The sequence below is a fragment of the Perognathus longimembris genome, chromosome 6 (assembly GCF_023159225.1).
Source record: "Perognathus longimembris pacificus isolate PPM17 chromosome 6, ASM2315922v1, whole genome shotgun sequence".
Classification (NCBI taxonomy): domain Eukaryota; kingdom Metazoa; phylum Chordata; class Mammalia; order Rodentia; family Heteromyidae; genus Perognathus; species Perognathus longimembris.
The window spans coordinates 36,210,078-36,238,009 of NC_063166.1; the positions used below are offsets into that span (position 1 = coordinate 36,210,078).

Genomic DNA, 27,932 nt, shown 5'->3' on the forward strand with positions numbered 1-27,932 from the left:
GTTCCAATACCAGTATACACGGTTTCCAATATACTCAGATAAGATTACAGCAATAGTGTAGGTACAACCATAGGAAGGTGATACAAGAACATTATCAATAATAGGAGCTACAGATACACATGGGACGTTGAAAGTAGTTACAACTGTGATATAACAATTGTCTCCATAACATGGAGTTCATTTCACTTAGCATCATCTTAGGTGTTCAAAAGTACGGTATAGCTATTGGGCCTTGTGATGCTCTGCTATGACTTGCCTAAACCTGTACTAATTATTCCCAATAAGGGAGACCATAGAGTCCATGTTTCTTTGGGTCTGGCTCACTTCACTTAGTATAATTTTTTCCAAGTCCTTCCATTTCCTTACAAATGGGACAATGTCATTCTTTCTGATAGAGGCGTAAAATTCCATTGTGTATATGTACCACCTTTTCCTGATCCATTCGTCTACTGAGGGGCATCTGGGTTGGTTCCAGATTCTCGCTATGACAAATTGTGCTGCGATGAACATTGTTCTGCTGGTGGCATTACTGTGATTTTGTTTGTGGTCTTTTGGATAGATACCCAAAAGTGGGGCTGCTGGGTCATAGGGGAGTTCTATATTTAGCCTGAGTGGCTGAACCAGATTACATTCTGGTGGCGGCTTCTTTTGGCGGCTTCTTTCTGAAACGTGCTTTCCTGTCTCTCCAAGGCCTGGCTCCTTCAGCTCCTTGCCTGACTTTTTTTGAGTGGCACTTCGTACCTTCCTCAACTGCTTTGTTTTTGTTTCACGCTGCTGGGGCTTGAACTCAGGGGTTGGGCTCTGTCCCAGAGCTTGTTTGTGCTAGAGGCTGGCGCTCCTCTTCCAGCTTCTGCCTTCTCCACCCAGGCGGGCTTCCAGCCAGGATCGCCAGATCTCAACCTCCTGAGTAGGATTGCAGGCTGAGCCATCTGCACCACGCTTATTTGGGGGTTTTTTATGGGGGAAAATAAAGATACTGGCCTATTCCTACTTGTAATCCTAGCTTTCAGTGAAATGCTAGAGTTAGGATCCCCTGAAAGACCTCCAGAGACCAAGACCAATGCAAGCAGCAAAAAGGGCGTTTATTTCGAGCTAGCTGGGTCCTCCGGGCACTCAGCATGCTGGTGATGCTAAGAGGCCTTAGCCTAGGGCTTCCAACTGTTTTATACATTCTTTGGGGAAGGCAGGGACTTAGCATACATCATAGCATCTTTTAACAAATCAACACACACCGCGGGAAAACTAAAAAATAATCCTAAAGCATGTTTTGCGCATTTGGTGGCAGGAAGGAATCTGGAAAGGGTCAAAGGACCACACATTTAAAATTGGTTAAGCCATAGGGGTGTAGCAAGGGGGATGTGTGCACAGCTTCAGGGTTTTGATTAGATATTGGAAATTGCACTCACAGTTGGATATTGGAAATACCTCTCACAAATACTGGAAATCACACTCACGATTAGATACTGAAAATCTCACTCACAATTACTGGAAATCACACAGTTGGACATGGTCTTTACCAGGAAGCAAGGGGTGGGGGGTAGGACTTGTGGTAAGGTCAGTCAGGTACAGAATGGGATCTTAGTACAATATGAAGTTACTCTGGTCCTTCACTCTGGCTTTACATCAAGAGGCTAATGTATGAGGATCCAGGTTCAAAGCCAGCCTGGCCAGAATAGTCGATCTTTGGGTCTGATTTCAAGCCACAGTACTGGTGCATGTGCACACACAAAGAAAAACTATAGTTTCAGAAAAAAAATTACAACCACAAAAAAGTTTAAAGAACACAGAAAATGTTTGTATGGCCATTCTCCATTTTAATTTCTCAGGGTCTCTTCTCTACATCATCTAACTTGACAATATTCATAAAATCATATAGAGCTCAAATTTCCCTTTGTCTCTCAAATTCCTTTCAAACATGTTTTATTATGCTTTTTTAACTTTATGACCTATAAAATCGGTTACTGTCTCTAATCTACAAGTTTCCCCTATCCTTTTTAATTGTAATGAGCCTAGTCCAGTTTTCTATAAAATCCTTCATTCTGGATTTGTCAGTTTTCTCTATCATTGATTAGCTTAGGCATTTTTTTCAGGAATACCACACAGGAAATGTGTATCTTTTATTATATATCCATGGATATATATATATATATATATATATAATCTTAGGTCCTGTTAGCAATGCTAAATGTGATCCCTTGGTAAAAGAAGTAGCTAAGTCTCTCATATATAATATTAAATATTGGGGCTGGGAGTATGGCCTAGTGGTAGAGTGCTTGCCTGGCATACATGAAGCCCTGGGTTTGATTACTCAGCACCACATATATAGAAAAAACCAGAAGTGGCTTTTTCTGTGGCTCAAGTGGTAGAGTGTTAGAACTCAGGGCCTAGGCACTGTCCCTGGCTTTTTTTTGCTCAAGGTTAGCCACTACCAGTTTTCTTTTTTTTTTTTTTTTTTTTTTTTTTTTGGCCAGTCCTGGGCCTTGGACTCAGGGCCTGAGCACTGTCCCTGGCTTCTTCCTGCTCAAGGCTAGCACTCTGCCACTTGAGCCACAGCGCCGCTTCTGGCCGTTTTCTGTATATGTGGTGCTGGGGAATCGAACCTAGGGCCTCGTGTATCCGAGGCAGGCACTCTTGCCACTAGGCTATATCCCCAGCCCCCAGTTTTCTGCTGGTTGATTGCAGGTAAGAGTCTCAAGGATTTTCCTGCCCCAGCTGCCTTTCAACTGCAATCCTCAGATCTCAGCCAGTGCCCAGTTTCCATTGTATATTTTTGTCTTGGTAATTGGCAAGTCATTTCTGGCCATACTTTGACATCCTGAGACCCTTAACTATTTCACACAACTCTTCACCAGATCTGTTATTATAAATTAGCAGTGATGGCTCTCATACAATATTACATCTTCTATATTTATTAGTGAGCACTTTCCATGCCTGTTTTGTTGTTTACTGTGGAATCAAGAGGTATCACAGGGCTGGGGATATGGCCTAGTGGCAAGAGTGCCTGCCTCATATACATGAGGCCCTGGGTTCGATTCCCCAGCACCACATATACAGAAAATGGCCAGAAGTGGCGCTGTGGCTCAAGTGGCAGAGTGCTAGCCTTGAGCAAAAAGAAGCCAGGGACAGTGCTCAAGCCCTGAGTCCAAGCCCCAGGACTGGCAAAAAAAAAAAAAAAAAAGTATCACAAATTAAGGTTTTAAGATTTAGTATTATGTACTCCATTACCACAATTCCTATCAATACTCAAATTATCCAAAAGTGGCCCATGGAATCCACATCAAACTAGCACCCTGTGTGCCTTTGACCTATCCAGTTTAGTCTCTGGATGTTTTGCTCTGATAGCCTATTTACTTTTAAGACCTGGAATCAACTCTTTTCTTTACAACTAGTTTAAATTACCAGAATCTGATCTCTCTTTTTTTTTTTTTTTTTTTTTTTGCCAGTCCTGGGCCTTGGACTCAGGGCCTGAGCACTGTCCCTGGCTTCTTTTTGCTCAAGGCTAGCACTCTGCCACTTGAGCCACAGCGCCACTTCTGGCCGTTTTCTGTATATGTGGTGCTGGGGAATCGAACCCAGGGCCTCATGTATACGAGGCAAGCACTCTTGCCACTAAGCCATATCCCCAGCCCCCAGAATCTGATCTCTTTTATATACTTTTTTTCAGGCTTGATTGTAAAATCTGTGCTTCCCTTTGCACTTTATTCCCATGAAAGAACTATGAAGGAAAATTTTAGAACAAGTGGAAGCTGAGATCTGAGAATTGTGGTTTGAAGCCAGCCTCAGCAAGAAAATTAACCCTCAAAAAGCTGGAAGTGAAGCTGTGGCTTAAGTAGTAGAAGACCACAAAAAAGCTAAGGGACAATGCCTAAATCCTGAGTTCAAAACTTGAGATTAGCAAAAAAGAAAAAATAGCTTCAGATAGCTCAAATAGTAGGGGCTAGGCATATAGCCTAGTGGTAAAGTGCTTGCCTTGTATACATATATAGAAAAGCTGGAAGTGGCACTGTGGCTCAAGTGGTAGAGTGCTATCCTTGAACAAAAAGAAGCCTGGGACAGTGCTCAGGCCCTGAGTTCAAGCCCCAGGACTGGCAAAAAAAAAAAAAAAGGCAAAGCAGATAGCTCAAATAGTACCTAATCTTGTTTCCTTGTTGCCAGTGTCCCGAACATCATATGCCTTCCTATTTTGTCTATACTACATTTGATTGTATTGGTATATACTGCTGACATACACAAGTGGTCACTGATTGTTTTATATGTTTCATCCCCACCCATACTGCAAATACCTTGTAAAATCTTATAAATTCTACTGGATCCTCAAAGTATTGAGCCCAATGCCAGATATAGGTGTTTTAGTTTGAATATGGAATGTTTTCTCCTAGGCTCATTGTGGAAAGCATGGCCTCTCATTGGTGTTGCTATTTGGGGATGTTCTGGAAACTTAGTGGAGGAGACAGGTCACTGTGTTGTGACTTATATCTTGTCATGCTATCATCTCTATCCTGCTCTCCCACTTCTTCTTCCTTTCCTCCTGGTCACTCTTTCTTGTCCACCATGAGATGTGTAGCCTCTGATTCATGGTCCTGCTGGAACAATGTTTGGCTTCACCATGGCCTCAGAAGCAACAAGGCCAAAGATTACAGGCTAAAACCTCTGAAACCATGAGCCAAAATAAGTAATTCTTCTAAGCCATTTTTCTTGAGCATTTTCCATGCTACAAAAAAGTAACAGTATTGTTGAAGTTAATTTGGTGACAAATCAAATTAATCTGAAGCATTTCATTACTTTCTCTTGATTCAAAGGTATTCTTTGATTCAAAGCTTATTATTGTCTTTCAACAAAGCACCAGGAAGTCTTTAGGCATAACCACTTTCATAGATTCAAGGATGGTTCTTTCCTCTTGGTGGACAAAAATGTAACATTACCTATTTTTAGTCATTTCATAATTTTTCAATGATATAATGGTAATTTTTGCCAGTACTTTCTGAAGCTCATGGTCCAGAATAAACCAAAACAGGGTGGTGGCATCTCAAATGGCCTGTTTTTATGGGCTTCTTTCTAAACTATGTTAGTTCAAAGAACTAACTTCAGGGTACAAACTTCTAACAAGAATTCCAAACTAAACCAGGCACTGATGGCTCACACCAATAATCCTAGCTACTCAGGAGGCTGGGATCTAAGAATCTCAGTTCAGAGCCAACCCAAGCAGATAAACCCATAAGAATATCTTCAGGGCTGGGGATATAGCCTAGTGGCAAGAGTGCCTGCCTCGGATACACGAGGCCCTAGGTTCGATTCCCCAGCACCACATATACAGAAAACTGCCAGAAGCGGCGCTGTGGCTCAAGTGGCAGAGTGCTAGCCTTGAGCAAAAAGAAGCCAGGGACAGTGCTCAGGCCCTGAGTCCAAGGCCCAGGACTGGCAAAAAAAAAAGAATATCTTCAGATGGATGACTAGCAAAAAAGTCAGAAGTGCAGGTGTAGCTCAAGTGGTAGAGAGTGCCAGCCATTAACAAAAAAGTGGAATGCGACCTCAAGTCACTGAATTCAACTCTCTGCATAGGGGGAAAAATCATATAAAATAATATTTTAATGATATTTATTAGGTTTTAAATAAATAAATGGGTTTAGACCTGTTTCATAATAAAAGCAGCTGCTAAATGCATGTATATATGAGCATTATTAAATCAAAACACAAAAACTTCCAAAATCCAAAAGTTTATTGCCAGAACAGTAAACTTCATGAAGACACCTTATTTTAAGTACATAGAAAATGACAAGCAAAAAGAACAGAAAACTTCAACCAAAGAAAAGCAAAGACTGCTGCTATCATGAGCAAATTAAAACCAAACCAAACAAGTGCATTAAAGGGTATACAGGTTATACAACCTATGTTCTTAAACTGAAGGAAACACATGCCAAACTGTTGGGGTTGGGGTTAGGGATGAGGAGGGGGGTGCAATTTTTCTCCTAATACAGAAAATCAAAATATGTAGATGAGAAAGAGCATGTTGACTAAAATATCAGAGATCAATTTAATTTTGTCTCCAAGAATAAAAATGTGCCTCGGGGGCCAAAAAGGGGTTCGAGAATAGATCAAAAATCTAAAGTAGAAGAATTCTAAATTCAATGTGTGCTATCCTTATGAGTGATTAGCACTACATATACGCTACCGGGTGTACTATACTAGCTGAGTTGAAAGAAAAAAACCCGAACTGCCTTCCCTACTCATTGCACCTGGGTATGTTTAAAGTACAGAAAGTTCTATCATTATACTGCAAGCACCAGGTTTTCTTTTTTGTTGTTACTTAAAAGTAGAAATTCATATAAATTTCCCTCTGACTACTAGTGCCCAGTAGAGCTGGTGCTAAAGGAGTAGGTATAGGAGTAGGAAGAATTCCCTGTGGCATCAAAGCTTCCTCTTCGGGACCCACTTTGGGAACCAGAGCGAGAGCCTGAACGAGACGCGGAGCGGGACCCTGAGCGGGACCCTGAGCGGGAGCCTGGGGCTGAAGACATATTATATGGGCTAGGTAAGCCCTTGGAGGACACCGACGCTGCTTCTAGAAGGCGCAAACCAGTGACATCTTCCATCATGGAGCGATTCATAGCATCTTTGTAGGATATTTTTAATTTGGTTTTGGGGCAGGTCAGGATTTTGGCGTAGCTGCTGATGTCTTGCAATCTCTGAGCTGCTCGGCCATCGATGAACCCCTTTCTGATGGCTTCTTCTGTGCTTATCCTCCCATGCACCTCTGGGTCTACCAGGCCTCCAGTGAGGAACTGGAATTCCAGGAAGCGTTGGCCTGCCTCATAGGGGAGCCATTTTTCTTTCACTGCCTCTACTGCTGACATTTTCTTCTTTCCCTTCACACCTTCAAAGCCAATGAAGGCTTTCTGAGCAGGCTTCAGCCTGGTAGCCATATCTTGGTCAATGAGACCCTGGGAGACTGCATCCTGAAGTGATAGCCTCTGCCCAGTGGTAGGATGGATGATGCCACCTGTGCAGGCCTGAGCTTCCAGAAGCCTCTGACCAGTGATGCTATCGACAATGCCCCTCTCTATACCTTCTGTGATGGATATTTTCTCCAGGTTTTCAGTGTCAAAGATGGCTGCAATGGGGCTCGATTCCTCCAGGGGATCAGAAAGAGAGCTGCTCCTGATGGTTAGATTCCGCACACTAGATATGGTGGAAATTTTACTTACTGATTCATGTCGGGAGCTGCTAAAAACATCATCATTGACACTACTGCTCATACCACTACTACTGCCTACACCATTTTTCAAGGAGATCATGTCAGCAAACTGAGTGAGGCTAAGGCTTCCCGATCGGTACTGCTCAAAGAACTTCCTATCAACAAGGCCCTTTTCAATAGCATCTTGAATATCATATTGACTTCCTGTCTTCCTATCTACTAGTACTATCCTGGTAGACCCATCTGACCCTGTGATGGTTATTTCTTCCCATTCACATTCCTGCTCACACAGCTCTCTGAAGGTCTCATAATCAATAAGGCCTTTCTTGTAGGCTTCCTGAACAGACATCTCCTTATTGGTTTCTGGGTCAACTATGACCACTCTTCGCTTCCTGAGGGTATTCTTTTGTGATGTCTGTACCTGTTTCTTCTTCTCCTTCAGAGGCAGAAGACACAACCCAGTCTCCTCATCCTTAATGCATCTTTCTTTTAGTTGCAGATAGGTAAGATTTTCTTCAGTGTTGGGATCAAAAAATCCTTTAGTATCATCACTTGGATCTGAGAGAATCTCACTAAGCTCCTCGTTAAAATACCCCCTCTTATAGGCCATGTCAACAGGTAAACGATGGCTCTCCTTTGGGTCAATGATTCCACCAGTGGCAATCTGTGCTTCCAGTAAGCGAATGCCATGGCCCTTTTCAATAAGTTCCTTGTTCATAGCTTGGAACAAAGAGATGATGTTTCCAGTTTCGGGATCATTATAACCAGTGACAGCTCGTTCTGCAGACAGGAGCTTCTCTTTAAACTCAATGCCTACCAGGCCTCTTTTATAGGCTTCCTCTACAGGTAACCTCAAGTTGCTAACAGGATCCACTATGAAACCAGTAGCTGCCTGGGCTTCCAGCAACTCCAGAGCGGTACCAGGTCGAACTAGGCCAATTTTCATGGCCTCATAAATGCCAAGCTTCTGTTTTGTGGTCTCATTGTATATGCCTGCTATACAGCTTGAACCCTGGAGGAAGTCCTTAATTCTCTCTCCCACTTCATCATAAGAAATCTGACCTGATTCCAGTTCATTGACAGTGGATGGTCTCAGTATACCAGAATCCACCAGCTCAGTGACGGTCACAGGTTGTCTGATTCCCTGGAAGGACATGCTTCTCTTCTGCACTGACAGCAACAGCAGACCCGTGTGGGGTTCAATCCTGCACCGTTCCCTGAGCTGCATGTAACTGACCTTCTTTTTGGTGACTGGATCCACGAAGTTCTTCTGACTATCTCGGGGATCATTAAGGGAACGATATAAATCTCGGTCAATCAGCCCACGGGCCAAGGCGACATCTTTTGGCAAGAAGACACTATTCACAGGGTCTACTATACCACCTGAAGCAAGCTGGGCTTCCAGCAGGCGCATTCCGGTTTCTCTGTCAATCAAATTTTTCTTGATGGCTTCCGAAACAGATACTGTCTTGCCTGAAAAGGGATCATCAAAACCAGTGATAGCTTTTTCTGCTGTATAGATCTGCTGGCGGTCATCGAAGTCAATGAGATCACGAGCTATGGCATTGTCAACAGTGAGTTTCTCATTCCGATGGGGATCAATGATACCACCTGTAGCTGCCTGGGCCTCCAGAAGCATGACTGTAGATTCTGGGGTGATGAATTTCTTCCTCTTGGCCTCTACCAAAGAGTATTTTTCCTTGGGGGAAGCTGAAGCACCAGCAATAACCCCTGTACCTCGCAGGAAAGGCTGGATTTCAGAAGCCACTTCTTCCACTGATTTCTTCCCCTTCAACAGTTTGTCCAACGTTGTCTTGTCAATCAGCTGGCACTCATAGAGCTGCATCACAGTCACCTTCTTCCTTAGTCCATCAAACACCAGCTTGGAAGAGTCAACAGTCCATTCATATTCAGTCTGGGTCTCCCGATGGGACCCATAGGGGCGCTGTCTGAGCTTATCAATCTCCTTCTGAAGCCTGCAGCGCTCATTTTCCAGCTGTGACTGTGTCTCCCTACTGGACTCCTCCAGCTTTCGTCTGCACCTCTCCTCAATCCTCTTGATCTCTGCTTGGAGTCTTTCGATCTCACTCTTCAGGCAGTTCTTCTCTCTCTCACTCTTTTCTCTTTCTGACTCTATCTTCTTGATCACCTCCTCCTTTCGAGAATACTGAGTTTTCCACTGATTCAGGTCATTCTGGATCTGCTGCTTCTCACACTCCAGGCGCTGTTTCACCCTGCTTTCTGCCTCCAGCGTTGCCTTTGCACGATTCAGCTCATCCTCTAACCGCTGCAGCCTGGCCTTGTCTTGCTCCAGGACTTTGATTTTCACCAGAAGGCTCTCTCTCTCCTGAACCACCTGAGTGCATTGACTCTTTGATTCCTGGATCCTATTAGATGCCTGGAATTTAAGAAGAAAGAAATGGGAAAAAATAATGTTTTGATTTTATATCAGTATCATAATGTAACTTCATTTTATACATATTTTAAATTTGTTTACTTGGCTTTCCTTTCTGTGCTTTCCCTGAACATACAGTTGGCTTGCTATCCTATAAATTCATAGAAAACATTCTGTAAATTCATGTTACCATTGTGATACATGACTTCATACTTATATTTTGTGGGTTTTCCAAAAAAAAAAAAAAGGAACTAGGCAAAGCTGTAGGCTAGTCTTATTTTTAAACATTAATTATGGTGTGAAAAACGACGGGTTTTCTTCTAAGGTTGTCACCCCTACTATAACTCCATCTCACCTGTCACAGCCACAGTGACATGTTTAATAAAAGAATACAAATAAGGGGATATATACACATACCCCCCCACCCAGCCCCACACAAATATTGTCTATAGAGATCAAATGTATTAGAAGTTACAAGAAGCTATTTTTTTTCAATTATGGGTTAAAAGAGGAAAAGCAGAAAAGTATTAGGATCATGATCAGAAAGAACAGGATAATGTACGCAGAAAATCATCTATGCAAGACAGAAACGGTGATTTAAAATCTAAATGTGAAATGTACAACCTAGAGGGATGTACATTGGCTCATACCTATAACCCTAGCTACTCAGAAGGCTGAGATCTGAGGACTGCAACTCAAAGCAAGCCTAGGCAGGAAGTCTAAGACTTACTTTCAATTAAACAGCAAAAAGCTGGAAGTAGAGATATGGCTTAAGTGGTAGAGCTCTAGCCTTGAGTGGAAAAGCCAAGTAAGAGCTCAAGGTTTTGAGTTCAAGCCCCAGTAGTGAGACATACACACACACACACACCTCCCACACACAAATGTACATCCTAGATCGCTAAATAAAAACGACATGCTACTTTATTTGGTTATTTTAAATTTTTGGAACTGGAGATTGAACTCAGGACTTTATACATGCTAAGGATACGCTACCACAGAACTATACCCCTAGTCAAAAGATACCTTGAAGAAACTAGGTAGCTAATTTCTTCTACTCTGAGCAAGGAACATTCAGATGAAGTGATCTGAAATGTTACATGGATGCTAAAGTTCTTAGAAGCAAGGCTAAGCAGATTCCACACAGACAAACATTTGATGCAGTGACAGGAATAAAGGGCAAAGGGCATTGAAATAAAAAAGCATTTTTCTAGGTTCATGACAGGTAGTAGTTGAACAACAAAAGGGAAAATTAGACGCTCCAGATCAGATGGTAACAAGGTTAATTGAGAAAATAGTGAAGCTGTGATCAAATATTTGTGAATACCTCTAAAGCCTGCTTTTGGAATTTCTCAATTTCCTGTCTCAAATTTTCCCTCTCTCTCTGTAAATCATTAATCAGCCCCTGCAGTTCCAAAGTTCGGTTGTTGCTGATCTGCAATTGGGTCCTTAATTCAGAGATGGTAGAGTTTTTATCACTATCCGCTTCGCTCCGGCCCCTTCTCAGGTCATCATATTCCAGCCTCAGATTCCGTAGTTCTTCCTCCAACATCAAGTGCTCCTTTGTCAGGTTCTCTGTGAGAGACTGCAGCCTCTCGATTTCTATCTTGCTTTCATTAAGACTTCTGCTCTTATCTTCTATGGCCTTTTGGAAGTGCTCATTCCTCAAGTGAGCCTGCTTCACATTTTCTTGCTCCTGTACCAGCTGCCGCCTCAAGGCCTCCACTTCCAAAGACAGCATCTTCAACTCCTCCTGAGTTCTTTGCTTATCCCTCATGTGTCCATCCAGCACCTCCCTCTGCTGCCTGAGGTCATCCTCACTCCTTTTCTTAACAATGGATGCCTGCTCCAGCTGCTGGGTCAGATTAGTGATTTTGATGGCTTGCTCTTTCAAAGACCTCCTCAAGCCTTCCAGCTCATCCTCCAGCTTCTTCCTCTTAGAGGAATCTTCGAAGGCTGTCCTCTTCAGCCGATTCAGCTCCTCCTCCACTTTCTGCTTCTGCAACTGCAGGTCCTTCAGAGAGCTCTGAAAGCGTGTGATGTCCTGATCCTTCACGGTCCTCTCCTGGGAGACCCTTTCATAGTCTATCCTCAGGCGCATCAATTCTTGCTCTTGAAATTTCAATTTACTTATGGTCTCAGATGCACTGCTGTTAGCTTTTTGCAGGTCATACTGGACCTTTTGCAATTTTGCATTTTCATCTTCCAGGCACTTCCGTTCATTGGTTTCTTTTTCTACCAGTTGTTTTAATCTATCTATCTCCTTGTTTTTATCCTGGATTGTCTTGGCAGCATCATCAAGTGATTGCTTGTATCTCATGCTCTCTTCAGTCCGCATCTGAGTCACTTGTCTCAGCTCAATCTCCAATTGTTGTTTCCTCTGAGTCATCTCCGAGCCAGTAGCCTTTTGCTGTTGGACATTTTCTTCAACTCTCCTGAGATTCTCAGTGGTCTGAGCTAAGGTGTTCTTTAGCCTCTTAATCTCTTCAGCTAAATTCCTGTTTTCTCTGGTGAGACTGTCAATCTGAGCTCGGTAGCCACTGGTGTCTTCTTCTTTTTGCATGGTGAGCTGGTGGATGGTAGTCTTGGTGATATTGATCTCGGTCTCAAACTGGTTTTTTAAGCTAATGATCTCCTCATCATAACTGTTTCTTACCTTATTCAGTTCATTTTCATATTCCCAACGGCGTTTGGCCTCCTCCTGAAACTCAGCTTTGAGTCTTTCGATCTCTTTGTTTTTGTCTTGAATGGTCTTGGCGGCTTCCTCCAGGGACTGCTTATGTCTTGCATTGTCCTCTGAACGCTGCTGGATGAACTGCTTCAGTTCAATCTCCAGATGTTGCTTTTTCTGCATGATCTCAGAGCCACAGGCTTTTTGCTGAAGAGCATTTTCTTCAGCCCGCCTTCGTTGCTCAGTGGCCTGCAGGATGCTGTCGTTGAGCCTGACAATCTCATCCTTCAGATCTCGGTTCTCCCTCAAGAGTCTGTCAAGCTGGTTTCTAAGATTTTTGGAATCATCCTCTTTCTGCATAGATATCTCCTTGATGGTGGTCTTCGTAATGTTAATTTCTGTTTCATACTTGTTCCTTAAATTACTCATCTCCTCATTATAGTGTTTTCTTACCTTTGCCAGCTCATTTTCATATTCTCTCTTCCGGGCGCCTTCTTCCTGCAGCAGAACCCTCAACCTTTCTATCTCATACTCCTTATCCTTGATGGCTTTCTCAGACTCTAATTTCTGCCAGCCGAGGTTCTCTTTTTCACACTGCCTTGCTTTCTGCAGCTGGTCATAATCATTCTTTTGCTGGTCAAATCTGTCCTCCACAGTCTTTCTTCTTCGCTTTTCATCTTCAATCTCATAAGTCAGTCGGGTGATTTTCTCATTGAGCTCTTTTATTTGGGCATAACACTTGTCTAGATTTTGTTTTGCTGACTTTCCATCTAGCTCAGCTTGTCTCTTCAGCTCCTCCAAGCTCACAAGCTTTGCTTTGAACTGGGAACACTCTGCCTGGTATTTTTGCAGGTTCTGATCCAGGAATTTGTTCTTATTACAATTTTCTGAGTTGGCATCTCGGGCCAGTCTGAGTTCCTCTTCCAAAACTTCAATCTTGGTATTTTTTAGCTGTGGATATGAAATCAGAAATTATGTTAAAAGAAAAGCACCTTATACTGTTTGTGATTTAGGTACACAGGATATTGTATATATGCCTACCTTATCTAGGGAAGGGAAAGAAAAATGAAGGTGTAACAAATATCACAAGAAATGTACTCACTACCTTATTATGTAACTGTACCCCTTTTGCACAACACCTTGTAAATAAAATTTAATTTAAAAAAAGAAAAGCACCTTCGATAACGGGAAAGAAACAGCACATGCCTCTTTCCATACCAATGTATATCTTCTAGTCCTCTCTCTCTCTCTCACTCTCTCGCTTGCTCACACACACACACACACACAATGCACAATGAGGTAATTTCTTTTAGGATCAACATTTTATAATTTCTAACATGCTGTTGCTTTTATTTCAAGGTACAAAATAAGTTTACATATAAATTCCAGTATTACAAAAAGGAAAAATAAAATTATTCACTTGGCATGAGAGATTCAAATCCAGCTAGCTCCAGATGTGCTCATCCAAAAGTTTACAAAGAAATAAAGCCAATTCCTTGGCCAAATAGCAAATGAAACTACTGAGTTTTAGTAAATTGATTATAATTCTGCAAATATTACCTGAATCCATTTCCAGTAGTAATACTAGAATATGGAAGTGATTCCAACAAACACACTGTATTTGGTGGAATGTTTAGAAATGCAATTTGATCAAAGACTTTCCAAATCTGTGTTGTAATGAGGAACTCCAAGAAAATAATTACCTTCAGATCCTCCAAACTCTTCAGCATCTCACTTAAGAATCTATAATAATCTCCAGACCTTGTAAGTAGCTCTATGTACCGAGCATGAATGTCTACAGCCTTAGAGAAAAAGGAAAAGAAAACATGTGCATATTTCATTATAAAAAGTTCTATGCAAGTTGACCAATTTTGTTTTCTAAAATAATGAGTTGACACATTATAATGCAAAGGACCAATTCTCTCATCATGTGTACCAGTTCCAAAAACCTAGAAGTCTAGCAAAACAAAATGTGCATCCTATCCTTGTCATACCACATTTTTCCCTTAACCACCGCCCCCCACCCCCCATGGTTGACACACTCTCCAATTATCTTTGGGGAGAAGTTGTCTTTCAACTTTTTTTTTTTTTTTTGGCCAGTCCTGATGCTTGAACTCAGGGCCTGAGGCACTGTCCCTGGCTTCTTTTTGCTCAAGGCTAGCAATCTACCACTTGAGCCACAGCGCCACTTCCAGCTTTTTCTATATATGTGGTTCTGAAGGATCGAACCCAGGGCTTCATGTATATGAGGTGAGCACTTTTACCACTAGGCCATATTCCCAACGCGAGAAGTTGACTTTCAGAAATCTAATACATGACTTCCACTTCTCCCTCTCCATCGCCAGAAATTTAAATCCAATTACTGCAAAGGCTCAAATAGTACACTCAGATTTTACTGAACATTTCTTAAAACATATTATGTTTGAGTGCCTTATGCTGGAGGTAGCCTAATCTGCCTCCTCTTAAACTTTACAAGTGGACTGTCTGTAACAAGGATGCATTCAAGATAATAGGGATGTCAGGCAGGAAACAGGGAATAGAGAGGCAGAAGGACAGATGCTAAGAGTTTTGTAATGACATATATACCTCTTGCAGAATCACCCCAGATGGGGACTGAACCATGGTTCTCTTAATAGGTATGTTCAGCAGAGTTTCCAGTCCGGAAGTGTACGATGCCAATTGGAGTTCATAATCCTGCAGGAGAAAAAAAATTTTTAAGAAACATGTGTGTATATGGTGTTAGGAGGAAGTGGGTACATGTACATGTTTTAATGGGGTTCAAGCCCAAGACCTTGTACATGTTAGGCCAATGTTCTATCACTGAACTCTGTTACTTCAGCCACATAATCATCCTTTTTTTGTTTTGGTTATTTTTGAGGAAAGGTCTTGTATTTTTGCCCACAGCTGGCCTCCAACTTTGATCCCCTTACCTATACCTCCCTGGTAGCTGAGATCCACATTTTGTTGGGCAAGGCACACATACCACTACATCCAGCTACATAATTTAGGCGAGTTCTCATTAGTTTTTGGTTTGTTTGTTTTGCCTGGGCTGGTCTTGAACCACAGTCTTCCTGATCTTCACCTCCCAAGTAGCTAGGAGTACAGGCATGCTTGGCTTGAAATATCAACACTGAGTGAAGCCAACCTACCTTAATTGAATTTGCACAAAGTTCAGCAATTTTTTGCACTTCTTCTGATTTGTCTCGTTTGCCAGATATTTCATTGTGCAAGTTCTATATAAAGAAAATATTTACAAATGTTATATAAATATCTTTTAATGTCATGTCATTCCTTTACAATGGTTATTTTTCCTTCTTCAGCTTACTGCTATATGTACTGTCATTGTATTTTCAGTTACAGCTTAGAAGAGAATATTTTCTGCCATTTAGCAAGAGAAGAAAATTCTCCAATTCATTATTTTTTTTAAGAGGCTATTTTCAAGTCAGTACTTTTTTGGGGTCATCTCACTTCAATTTTTACTTTAATTTTATTTATTATTATCATTTTAAACTTGGATCTTGCTGTATAGCCCAGGCTGGCCCCAACTCCCCAGTTTCCTGTCCACCAAGTAGTGGGATTACAGGCATGTGCCCTTATCACCTCAATTTGTAAAAATACTTTAGTATATAACCAGACATCAGTGGCTCACACCTACAGACCAAGCTATTCAAAAGGCTAAAATTTAAAGATTGTAGTTTAAAGCCAGCCAACACAGGAAATCCCAAGAGATTCTGACCTCCATTTAAACACCAAAAAAGCCAGAAGTGGAGCTGTGGTTCAAGAGGTAAAATGCTAGCCTTGTGCAAAATAGCTCAGGGGCAGCACCCAGGCCCTGAATGCAAGAACCAGGACTAGCACAAAACAAAATAAAATGATACTTTATATAATATGAAAGAATATACATTATTTCTATTTTTATAATTACATTCTTTTCCTTTTTTTGGTGCCAGTACTGGAGCTTGAACTCAGGACCTTATGCCCTCATTTGTTTTTAGCTCAAGGCTATCACTATAACATTTGAATCACAGCACCATTTTCAGCTTGTGGCTGGTTAAAGATAATTTGTCTCACAGACTTTTCAAACCTTGGACCTCAGATCTCAGTCTCCTGAGTAGCTAGGATTTCAAGAATGAGCCTTTAATACAGCGCTAGACTAGTTACTGCATTTCTTCCTAATATCAGAGTCACTTTTCCTTTAGGTGTACTTTAAGCATTTGCAAAGTATTGCATAATATGAAATATACATCATTTAGAACAAAGGCACTATTTAAAAACCAGAGGAAAACACAATACATGCATAATTAATCTCAAAGCAGTCACAGAAGAACAAGTTGGCTTATACCTTCTGCTCATTCAAAAACCGCATGACTGTACTGGAATCTCCAAACTTCATGGACTCTAAGGAATCTTGGCGACGCTTGGCATCATACAGCCATTTACAGAAACTCTGATAATTATCACGATAATTCCTCAGTTGCTTAATTTGTTTCTCCAGGTCCCATAATCTGGGAAAATGCAATACAACTATTAAGCATTGTTATTAGCTTCTAAAATATATAACATATTGAATCACCTAGCAATTCTACTTGGTATATTTCCATGAGAACTGAAAACATGTGCCTTTAACTTACACATCAACACTCATAAAATCATTTTTTCATACCATCCCCAAACTGGAAACAACCCAAATATCCATTAACTGATGAAAGGATTAATGAAATGTGTTATAGAAATACTATCTACCTATTAAAAAGAGATGGAAAAATAAAGAAAGAAAGAACTCCAAGAAATGGAAACAAGAGGTTTTTTTCTTTGTTGTTTTGTTTTCTTTTTGTCTTGTTCATTTATCTGTCTTTGGAAGGGTAAGGAGGCACAGAAATGGAGGGATAAAGGGTGAACAAATGCAGCAGTAGTACTCACTGGACACTGTTGAAAATACAAGTTGTGGGTGGGGATGGAAGGGAAAAACTAGGAAAGAGCAAAAGAAGGGTGATACTATACAAAAACATACTCTTTAATTGACTTATGTAACTAACACCTTTGTACATCACCTTTATAATAACAATAAAAATTAAAAAATAGATTTAGAGGGCCTGGGAATATGGCCTAGTGTTAGAGTGCTTGCCTCGTATACATGAAGCCCTGGGTTTGATTCCTCAGTACCACATATATAGGAAAAGCCAAAAGTGGCACTGTGGCTCAAGTGGTAGTGAGCTAGCCTTGACCAAAAAGGAGCCAAGGACAGTGCTCAGGCCCTGAGCCCAAGCCCCAGGACTGGCAAAAAAAAAAAAAAAAGATTTAGAAAAAAATGAAGAGCCAAAATATATTTCAATAGCATGAACCTTGGGAGTACTGTGATATATATAAAATGAATCATTATTAAAATGCCACATAGTATATATTTACATGAAATATCTAAAACAGGCAACTACTCTTAAGAGACACAAAATACACTGGCTGCCTAGGGCTAGGGGGCAAAAGGGGGGAAGGGAAGGGGCAACTACTGGGCATGGGGATTTCTTGTGGGATGATGAAAATGTTCAAATCTCAAGTCAGTTAGGGCTGGGATGTGACTGATGGAAGGCTTGGCTAGCATGTGAGAGGCACTGGGTTCCATCTCAGCAAATGTCTGTGTGTGTGTGTGTGTGTGTGTGTGTGTGTGTGTGTGTATGTATGTATAAAGTTCACTTAAACAGTATACTTTTATTTATTTATTTATTTGGCCAGTCCTGGGCCTTGAACTCAGGGCTTGAGCACTGTCCCTGGCTTCTTTTTGCTCAAGGCTAGCACTCTACCACTTGAGCCACAGTGCCACTTTTGGCCATTTTCTGTATATGTGATGCTGAGGAATCGAACCCAGGGCTTCATGTATTTGAGGCAAGCACTGTTGCCACTAGGCCATATTCCCAGCCCTAAACAGTATACTTTAAATGGATGAACTATGTGGTATGTAACTTATGGCTTCAGAAAGTTTTTATTTTAAACAAGTATTACTACTAAAATGAAAAAGTTTAGGAGACTTTTTGGAGCCTTGTTTTCTGTTAAAGGTTTCTTTTATCTAAGACTTAGTTTTCATACATTGTTGGAGATCTCTCAATCAAAGCAGCTCCTATTTCCTATAGTCATAATAAGAGTTTATAGGGCACAAAAGTGCTGTGAAGTGTCTTCTGCTATTTGCCTAACACCCTGGAGGGCTTCCGTGCTGTGTTCTTCCTGAGACAAACACCTATGAAGCTTAACTTCCATATAATCTAAGTCAGTATTTTTATACAGTCCCTTGTCAAAAGACATTTTCATGATCCTTGATCTGCCAAATAGGATGGGAATGAGTAAGGAGATTTGCACACACCTGAAGTCTATCTGTTTATCTATTTTCTGCCAGCGATCAGACAGCTGTATGACTTTCTCACTGAACTTTCCCAAGTCTAGGTCATAGAGAGGATACTGCTGAGAAGACTGTGAATGGATCTGCTGGGCTTTCTGTAGCTCTGTCTTCATGGTGGCCAGCAGTGACTTCTTCAAGTTCAAGTCATTTTTTATTTTCTGCAAGAGTCAAAAGGAAAACATGAGCACATACAGATTAGTCCCTTCTTCCACTGTACCACAAGTCACTGCTTTGGTGGGGGGAGGGTATACACACTCAAGTGTGTGCAAGCTAAGGATCAATCTCAAGGCCTTGCTTAACAAGGGCTCAATTAAACCCAAGTCACTAATTTTTTTTAAAAATTGGGGGGCTAGAGGTATGACTCAGTGATAGGCCACATGTTTAGTATGCACAGGCCCTAAGTTCAATCTCCAGCACATCAAAAAACCTAAAAAGTTCACAAGAGGCTTCAAAATATCCAGAATAGTCATATCTTTTATCATTGTCAACTCAGCAAAACATATGTTCTGAACTACAATTTTCCAGTATTTGTTCGAGTGACATAATTCTCTGTGCTACTCCTTTAAAGAAGGATTCAGTGGGGGCTGGGAATACGGCCTAGTGGCAAGAGTGCTCGCCTCGTATACATGAAGCCCTGGGTTCAATTCCCCAGCACCACATATGTAGAAAATGGCCAGAAGTGGCACTGTGGCTCAAGTGGCAGAGTGCTAGCCTTGAGCAAAAAGAAGCCAGGGACAGTGCTGAGTTTAAAAAAAAAGAAGGATTCAGTGTATGTATGAGGCTGGGATGTGCTAAATATTCCATTCCATTCCTGCATAGACTCTTAAGGACTACAAAGGCCTCTGGGAAGTCCCATAGGAAAGAAACCAGCTCAACTTCACACTCCCCCAAAGAACCTCACCACCACAGTTAATTTCCATGTTATTTGGGAGACAGAAAGTAAAAAGACTAGACTAATATCAACTATGTGTGGCCAATGAAAGTAAATAATCTTCAAAACTTCTGAGACTGAGGAGAAATCTGAATAAAGTACCAGTTAGCTCACACTAACAAAATAATGTGGACTCATTAATCCTATTAAACATACCACACAAATGTAAGGTGTTAATAATAGGAGAAATGAGTTGGGATATAGTTGGACTTTGTAACATCTTGCCAATTTTCCTGTAAATCTAGAACTATTGTAAGAAAAGAAATGTCTTCTGAAAAATAAACAACAGCTTAAAAAAAAGAAGTAACCCACTCATGACAACTTGGTGAGGTTTTGTAAAAGGCGAATGGGTCCCACCATACTTCCTGTACAACCCGGCCATTGTTCCAACCAGTGGGTTTACCTTCAGTCCACAGCGATAAGCCTCCACTTTATCTAGGTCCAGGCAGACAGTTTCCTCCTCAGTGAGCCTGGCTTCATAGACCTTTAACATGTCTTCCGTTTGGAGAATAGCCTGGAGAAGGGCTCTCACTGAGCATAAGCTGGGAAGAGCACGGAAGACAGATAAAACCTGAGGTGATGTAGATCATGACCCTTCAATTCTTGGCACTATTCAGACACAGGAATCATGCTAAAGAAAATAACATTTATTTTGTCTATTCCATAGGCTGTGAAAACTCTCTCTCTCTCTCTCTCTCTCTCTCTCTCCCCCCTTTCTCTCTCCCTCTCTATCTCTTTCTTTCTCTCTCTCTCCCTCTCTCTGTCTTCCCCTGCCCTCTTGGTTCAGACTACCCTTTAAATTCCCTAAAGAAATTCAAGTTCTGGCTCTACAGTATACCTTAGGTCTAAGCTACATAAAAATAGTTGTAAGATTTTGGAATAGTGGAATTAACATTCTTGGCTGGAAGATGTTCCTTCTAAGCCATAGGAGAATAAAAGCAATTCCCTGGAGAAACACAGCAAAGTAAGACACAAGCTCCAATGAGCAGAGCACAGACAGCACAGAAGCCGGTCAAGACTGGAGCATTAGGAAAGCAGAGTCTTTGATTAGTTTAGCTGTGCTTACCTATTTAAGTAGCCATCTGAAACACCATTGATATTTTCCAGCTTTTGAAAGAGCCCAAACACCTCATTCTGTAGGTAGCAGTATTTTTCTGAACCTCTGAAGTTAGCAAGCATATCTTTAAGCTGGTTGAGAACTTCAGCAATCGCTTGTGAATCATTCTGTATGCTCTGTCAGAAAAGAAAGCAAGCTCTTTCATTAGCAGTCTTTTAAGGTGTGTGTGTGTGTGTGTGTGTGTGTGTGTGTGTGTGTGTTGTATGTGCACCAGTACTGAGATTTGAACGCAGGGCCTTGCACTCTTGCCTGGCTTTTGCACTCAAGGCTAGAGCCACACAAGGCTCTGAGCCACATCTCTATGTCTGTCTTTTGCTGGTTAATTGGAGACAAGAGTCTCACAGACTTGTTTGCCCAGGATGGCTATGAACCATGATCCTCAAGTCTCAGCTTGGCTAAAATTGTTTTTTATCACATGTATTTAAGGCATACGACATGCTGTTTTGATGTGTGTGTGTGTGTGTGTGTGTGTGTGTGTGAAACATCAACCTTCCAGTTACTTTTGTGCATGGGTGTGTGTTAATACCGCCTATCTCTTTGCAGATTTTCAAGAAACACAATATTATCTACTAGTTTTCTGCCATATACTATATGTTTAGACTTAACCTACCTAACTGCTTGTTTTACCCTATAACTTATTATACCTTGCCATTTCCTCCCCTGGCCTCATCCCTGGTAATCATGTTCTTTCTAGTTCTGTGAGTTTGACTCTTAAGATTCCACACATATGAGATCATGCAGTGCTTGTCCTTCAGGTTCTAATCTATGTCACTCAGCATAATGTCCTCGAGGTTCATCATATTGTTGGAATTAGTGGAATTCCTTTCTTGGGGGGGCCAGTCCTGGGGCTTGGACTCAGGACCTGAGCACTGTCTTTGGCTTCTTTTTGCTCATGAACAACAGGTCTACTTCTGGTCTTTTCTGTTTATGTGGTGCTGAGGAATCAAACCCAGGGCTTCTTGCGTGCTACGCAAGCACTCTACCACTAAGCCACATTCCCAGCACAGCAGAATTCCTTTTAAGGCTGAATGTTATTCCACTGTGTGTTTATTCCACAATTTCTGCAAATTGATCATATGGTGATCAATACTCTGCTGGGTGATTCTTTTTTTTTTTTTTTGGACATATCACATTCTTTAACACATGACAGAAATGCATAACCTTCTTGACTTTTCTCACAATCAACTCCTCTGAATTTATTTTTTTATTTTTTTAAGTTTTTATTATAAAACTGATGTACAGAGAGGTTACAGTTTCATACGTTAGGCATGGGATACATTTCTTGTACTGTTTGTTACCTTGTCCCTCATACCCCCTCCCCCTCCCCCTTTCCCCCCCTGCGGTGTTCAGTTCACTTACACCAAACAGTTCTGCAAGTATTGCTTTTGTTGTTGTTTCTCTTATTTTACCCTTTATCTCTCAATTTTGGTATTCCCTTTGAATTTCCTAATTCTAATACCAGTACACACTGTTTCCCATACACTCAGATAAGATTACAGAGATAGTGTTGATACAATCACAAGAAGGTGATACACGAACATCATCAATAGTAGAAACTACAGATACACATGGGATGTTGAAAGTAGTTACAACTGTGATATAACAATCATTTCCATAAAATGGAGTTCATTTCACTTAGCATCATCTTATGTGATCATAAGGGTATAGCTACTGGCTCTTGTGATCCTCTGCTGTGACTTGCCTAAACCTGTGCTAATTATTCTCTGCTGGGTGATTCTTATGATTGTTGTTGCAACAGAAAACAAACCAATATACCTGCCAATCAACGTGCAAACTGAGGTTTTGGTGGTCTTTTTTGTTTTGTTTTCACTTGCAGATGAATCTAAAAGTAAATGTGAATTCAGGCAACGGACTTGTGTGTACCTACCTTGAGCTCATTTATTTTCACTGTGATGTGGTGTGTAGAGGCTTGGTCTGTCAGCAGGAGGTTTCTGAGGGACATCCGACCCTCACAATGCTCCATCTGCCTGCGAATCTTCTGGAGCTCCATAAGCAACCATGTTTCTTGCTTGTCATTTTCTCTGTTGGTTTCAATGACTTTATTATGATTGACGTCTTGGCACGAACCAACATGTGTGATTTCTGTCTTGGTTACTGTAGAAATGAGTTAGGACCAAAAATATTAGAAGTTCCTAGCTTGCAGGGTGCTAGGCCTCAAACAAACCTCCAATCTGCATACAAGTATGCCTGTTTCATTAGATCTGATTCTATAAATTTGACATATGGATGGTGTTTTTTTTTAACTTATCTAAGATTTCCTTACCACCACCTTCTTCAAGATTCATGTGTTGGAACTGGTGTCTAAGATAAAACCTCTGAGAGGTGAGACCTCAGGAAAGATGATGAGATTACAGGAGCACTTTTTGAGATTATGAGATTATTCCTAGCCAGCAAGAATGCCCATCTCTTGAGAATGGGTCCTGTGTGTGTGTGTCCCTGGGCTTGAGCTCAGGGCCTAGACACTGACCTTGAGCTTTTTTGATCAAGGCTAGTGTTCTACTATTTGAGCCACAGCTTCACTTACAGCCTTTTGGTAGTTAATTAGAGATAAGAGACTTTCGCAGACTTTCATACCCAGGTTGGCTTTGAACTTCAATTCTCAGATCTGTCTCCTAAATTACTAGGACTATAGGCATAAGCCACCAGCACCAGGTTGATTAAGTCCCTTGAGACTAGATTAGTTCTCAGGAGAGTGAGAGACTATCTCTAAAGTGAGATACCCCATGCACTCACAGGCTCTCCCCTGTTTTCCCCTTTCCACTTCTCCACTAAATGTTTTCCCTTCCCAGGCACCATGACTGTGAACCAAACAAACCTCTTTGCTTTACTAATTATCCTATTTTTGTTATAACAATCTAAAACATAACTGTGACAGAATGTTTTGAAGAAATGGTTCTAAAACTAGTTTTATACAAATGGATTTCTTTTCCAAATCATCTGTGTAGCTGATACAAAGAGAAGGGTGCCCAAGATGACCTGTTTGGTGCTGGGGGTGGCCAGGGAGCTGGATGACCAGAGTCTGGTAATGCTTCTGAGCATCGGTGAACTGAGACTGCATCTTTCGCTTGTCGTCATCTCCAAACATCTCAGAGCCTTGGCTGTTTCTGATAAACTCTTGGTAATGAAGCTCAAGGTCAGCTATGGTCTTCATGTAATCCTCCTGCCGCATGGTTTTCAGCTAGAAGTAAGTCAGGTAGAGAAAGGTAAGAAGTGATTTCTGAAAAGTGTCTCCACTAGATGGAGCCTGAGGCAAATCTTGTCTTGTAGTAATTCTACAAACCACAGCAGTGGATTACCATTTTTTGTTTTCCCAACAGATTATTTTTTCTTTAAACAAAATCTTACTCAGAAGCCCTGATTATAAAGGAGAGCACAGAAAAGTTCTGGCTACAAAGCAGATAGACTTAAGAGAGGCCCCCAAACATACTCATTCTCTGCACCTCTCTTCATTTGACTCTTCTTGTCACCATCCCACTAAGAATCCACCTAGGATTCTTCAGATCACATCCGATCTAGCGTAACTAATACTTTCAGAATTCTCCAAGAATTCTATCAGACATTTCGTATGATATCCAGGGAATTACTTATGACCTAATTCTTCATGACCTCAAGGCAGACAAGGATCCAGAACATTGTAGGCCCACTTTGCTTTTTTCCACAGGTCACTTTGTCTCCTAACCAGCCATATGCCAATTCCCATTTTTGTTTTTGTTATGCAGGGCTAGGAATCAAATCCAGACCCTTCCACATGCTAAGATAGTGCTCTACCACTGAGCTCCACTCCTATCCCCCTCCAGTTCTATTAGACAGATTAGAACTCTGTGGAAAACTGAGTGGTAAAGACCCAGTATCCAACAAGGTCTGCCTGGTAGACACAGCTGTGCCATAAGCAGCATGGTGTGCCTCCAAGCAGAGGTACTCCTGATAACATACCTTGGCGATAGTCATGGCCCTGATTTTCTCAATGTCAATCATGCAGTAGTGCCAGGACACCAAACTCTTCATGTTGATATAGAGCTGGTTCCACAGAGCCAAGATGGCTTCATAGTATTGCTCAATCCTAGGATGCACAAAGGGAAGCAAGCTGGAGTCAGACTTTTGTACTGCAGCCCAAACAGGAAACCAGGACACCTCTACATAACTGCACAAAAACTAAAATGACCCCTTATGAAGTAAAAGGTCCATGTATAATTTTTCAAACTTTCAATATTGGGACAAATCTCCCCAAAAATACAGACATTTTATCTGCATTAGTATATATTTCTCAAATCATTTTGCTTGAGACATGCAGTATTATTTTTGTTATTGCTGTGCTGTTTATCAGCAACAATTGTGTGTGTGTGTGTGTGTGTGTGTGAGAGAGAGAGAGAGAGAGAGAGAGAATCCTGGGACTTAAATTCAGGGCCTGGGCATTGTGCTTGAGCTTCTTTTGCACAAGTCTAGCAATCTACCACTTGAGAAGCTCCACCTCTGGCTTTTTTTCTAGCAGTTTATCAGTAATAAAGAGTCTTACAGACTTTCCTGCCCAGGCTGGCTTTGAACAGTGGTCCTCAGATCTCAGCCTCCTGGGTAACTAGAATTACAGACCTGAACCACCAGTGTCAGCTGTAGCAACATTTTAGAGAAGTCTAATACAACAGGGAAAATGAATTGTGTGTCTATGACCCCTAAAGCTGGATTATGAGGAAATAGAAACTCATCACGTCTCTCTCCCCATCCTGTGTTTCCATGCTAAGCAACTTTGAAGTATTTGTTAAAAAAAAAAAAAAAAAAAAAAAGAGGGGGGCTGGGAATATGGCCTAGTGGCAAGAGTGCTTGCCTCGTATGCATGAAGCCCTGGGTTCGATTCCCCAGCACCACATATATAAAAAATGGCCAGAAGTGGCCCTGTGGCTCAAGTGGCAGAGTGCTAGCCTTGAGCAAGAAGAAGCCAGGGACAGTGCTCAGGCCCTGAGTCCAAGGCCAGGACTGGCAAAAAATAAAAAATTTAAAAATTTTAAAAAAATTAAAAAATTTTAAAAAAAGAATGTTCTCCCTATCAATGAACAAATAATACTATTGAAGGCAACTTATATTTATAGTTACATGCAAAATGACTGATTTGCTAAGAAGGAAGAAACTTCAAGTGTATGACAAGTACTATTCACTCTGGCCTCCTACATGGCAATGTGTTCTTTTTTCTTGTGCCAGTACTGGGGCTTGAGCTTAGAGGCTTCTGTTCTTACTTGGCTTTTTTTGTTCAAGGATGGCACTCTACTACTTGAGCCACACATCAACTTCCAGCTTTTGCTGGTTAACTGGACATAAAAGTCTCTTGGATTTGTCTGCCAGGGCTGGCTTTGACCTACAATCCTCAAATCTCAGCCTTCTAAGTAGCTAGGATTACAGGTATGAACCACAGACACTGGCTGGCTGATCACAATCTTCCAAGTGTAATCATACTGCCTTCAAACTCCAAGTGCCAAAGTAAACATGACCTTCAGAAGGGTTTTTTATGGGGAGTGATTACTGTAAGAAAATGCTGGTTTCAGTTTCTTGTCTAACTACCTGTCTACCCACTCTCCTCTCCCTCATTTGCATTAAGGCCACAGCTTTCAGGAATGTCCACACTTACTTGCAAGAGAGGTCCACAGCCAGTGGATTGGGAGGAGGAATGATGAGCCCCACAGAAGGAACAAGCATGTCCACGCCTCCCGGTCCTGTCACATACCACTTGCTGCGCTCATTGTTGTCCTTCAGAATGCATTCATCTCCTTTGTGCACAATTTTCTGCAAGGTAAACAGCTCCATGTTTTGGCTTTATTTCTTTTCTTGTTGGTGGTTTATTTGCTAGCCCTGGGGCTTGAACTCAGGGCCTGAGCACTGTCCTTAAGCTTCTTTGCTCAAGGCTAGCAACTCTACCACTAGAGCCACAGCACCACTTCCAGCTTTTTCTCTTTTATGGCACTGAGGAATCTCGAACCTAGGGCTTCATGCATGCTAGGCAATCACTCTACCACTAAGCCACATTCCCAGCCTTGCCTTTATTTCTAAGTATACATTTTTATCCTTGTTCTCAAAGAAACAGAGATAAAAGCATGCAAAGTGGTAATGCTCTTATTTTTCTCCCTTAGATGAAGCTAATTACTATATAACTTCATAATATGGATTTTTTTTGTGGTTCTGCAGTTTGAACTCAAGGCCTGTACTTGCTAGTGGCACTCTACAACTGAGTCACATCCCTAGTGGATGCTAAAATGATAAGTAACACTGATGCTTTACAAGACAAGCACTCTTTACCACTAGGCCATATCCCCAGCCAACACTGATGCTTTAAATAACACATTGGGGGCTGGGAATATGGCCTAGTGGCAGAGTGCTTGTCTCCTATACATGAAGCCCTGGGTTCAATTCCCTAGCACAACATATATAGAAAACGGCCAGAAGTGGCGCTGTGGCTCAAGCGGCAGAGTGCTAGCCTTGAGCAAAAAGAAGCCAGGGACAGTGCTCAGGCCTTGAGTCCAAGCCCAGGACTGGCAAAAAACAATTTTTTTAAATAAATACATAGATAAATAAATAACACATTGGAACCTAAAAAGTGTGTCTATAAATTCAGTTATACTGTAAGTGAATTAGAGAAAATGACTTGCAGAATCCACCTGGACAAAAAAAAATCCTTTTGCAAAGCAAAACCTTACCCTATCACACATCTATTTCTGTGAATGTTTTATATATTAGACTTTGATTATGAACAGGGAGAATCACTTACTCTAAAAATTTTAGAACAAAAATGGAAATATTGGGCTGGGAATATAGCCTAGTGGTAGAGTTCTTGCCTCATATACATGAAGCCCTGGGTTTAATTCCTCAGCACCACATATATAGAAAAAGCCAGAAGTAGCATTGTGGCTCAAGTGGTAGAGTGCTAGCCTTGAGCAAAAAGAAGCCAAGGACAGTGTTCAGGCCCTGAGTTTAAGCCCCTGAACTGAAAAGAGAGAGAGAGAGAGAGAGAGAGAGAGAGAGAGAGAGAGAGAGAGAGAGAGAGAGAGAGGAAGAGGAAGAGGAAGAGGAGAGAGAAGAAGAAGAAGAAGAAGAAGAAGAAGAAGAAGAAGAAGAAGAAGAAGAAGAAGAAGAAGAAGAAGAAGAAGAAGAAGAAGAAGAAGAGAAGAAACATTCTGGGACTAGTCTCCAGAAAATAACTAAATAAACCCTAGTATCTATAAAGTTTTGCTTAAAGGTTAAGT

General features: G+C 41.3%; 1 protein-coding gene across 2 annotated transcripts in view; it reads right to left on the minus strand.

The window, feature by feature from the left end:
* Positions 1 to 6,341: 6,341 nt before the first annotated feature.
* The window catches only part of LOC125353085 (desmoplakin), a 54,019-nt gene continuing 32,428 nt past the window's right edge, over positions 6,342 to 27,932 (minus strand). Inside the window, exons 12-24 of one of the 2 annotated variants that reach the window (XM_048348546.1) lie at positions 26,324 to 26,478; positions 24,643 to 24,769; positions 23,686 to 23,887; positions 22,577 to 22,803; positions 20,638 to 20,804; positions 19,975 to 20,113; positions 18,605 to 18,798; positions 16,598 to 16,760; positions 15,405 to 15,488; positions 14,842 to 14,949; positions 13,959 to 14,057; positions 12,709 to 13,206; positions 6,342 to 9,590 (exon numbers count right to left, since the gene is read on the minus strand). In XM_048348546.1, the coding sequence (XP_048204503.1) occupies positions 6,342 to 9,590; positions 12,709 to 13,206; positions 13,959 to 14,057; positions 14,842 to 14,949; positions 15,405 to 15,488; positions 16,598 to 16,760; positions 18,605 to 18,798; positions 19,975 to 20,113; positions 20,638 to 20,804; positions 22,577 to 22,803; positions 23,686 to 23,887; positions 24,643 to 24,769; positions 26,324 to 26,478 (5,412 nt within the window). Of the gene's footprint in view, positions 9,591 to 10,911; positions 13,207 to 13,958; positions 14,058 to 14,841; positions 14,950 to 15,404; positions 15,489 to 16,597; positions 16,761 to 18,604; positions 18,799 to 19,974; positions 20,114 to 20,637; positions 20,805 to 22,576; positions 22,804 to 23,685; positions 23,888 to 24,642; positions 24,770 to 26,323; positions 26,479 to 27,932 lie in introns of both variants that reach the window. The other variant, XM_048348545.1, reaches the window with a different exon arrangement.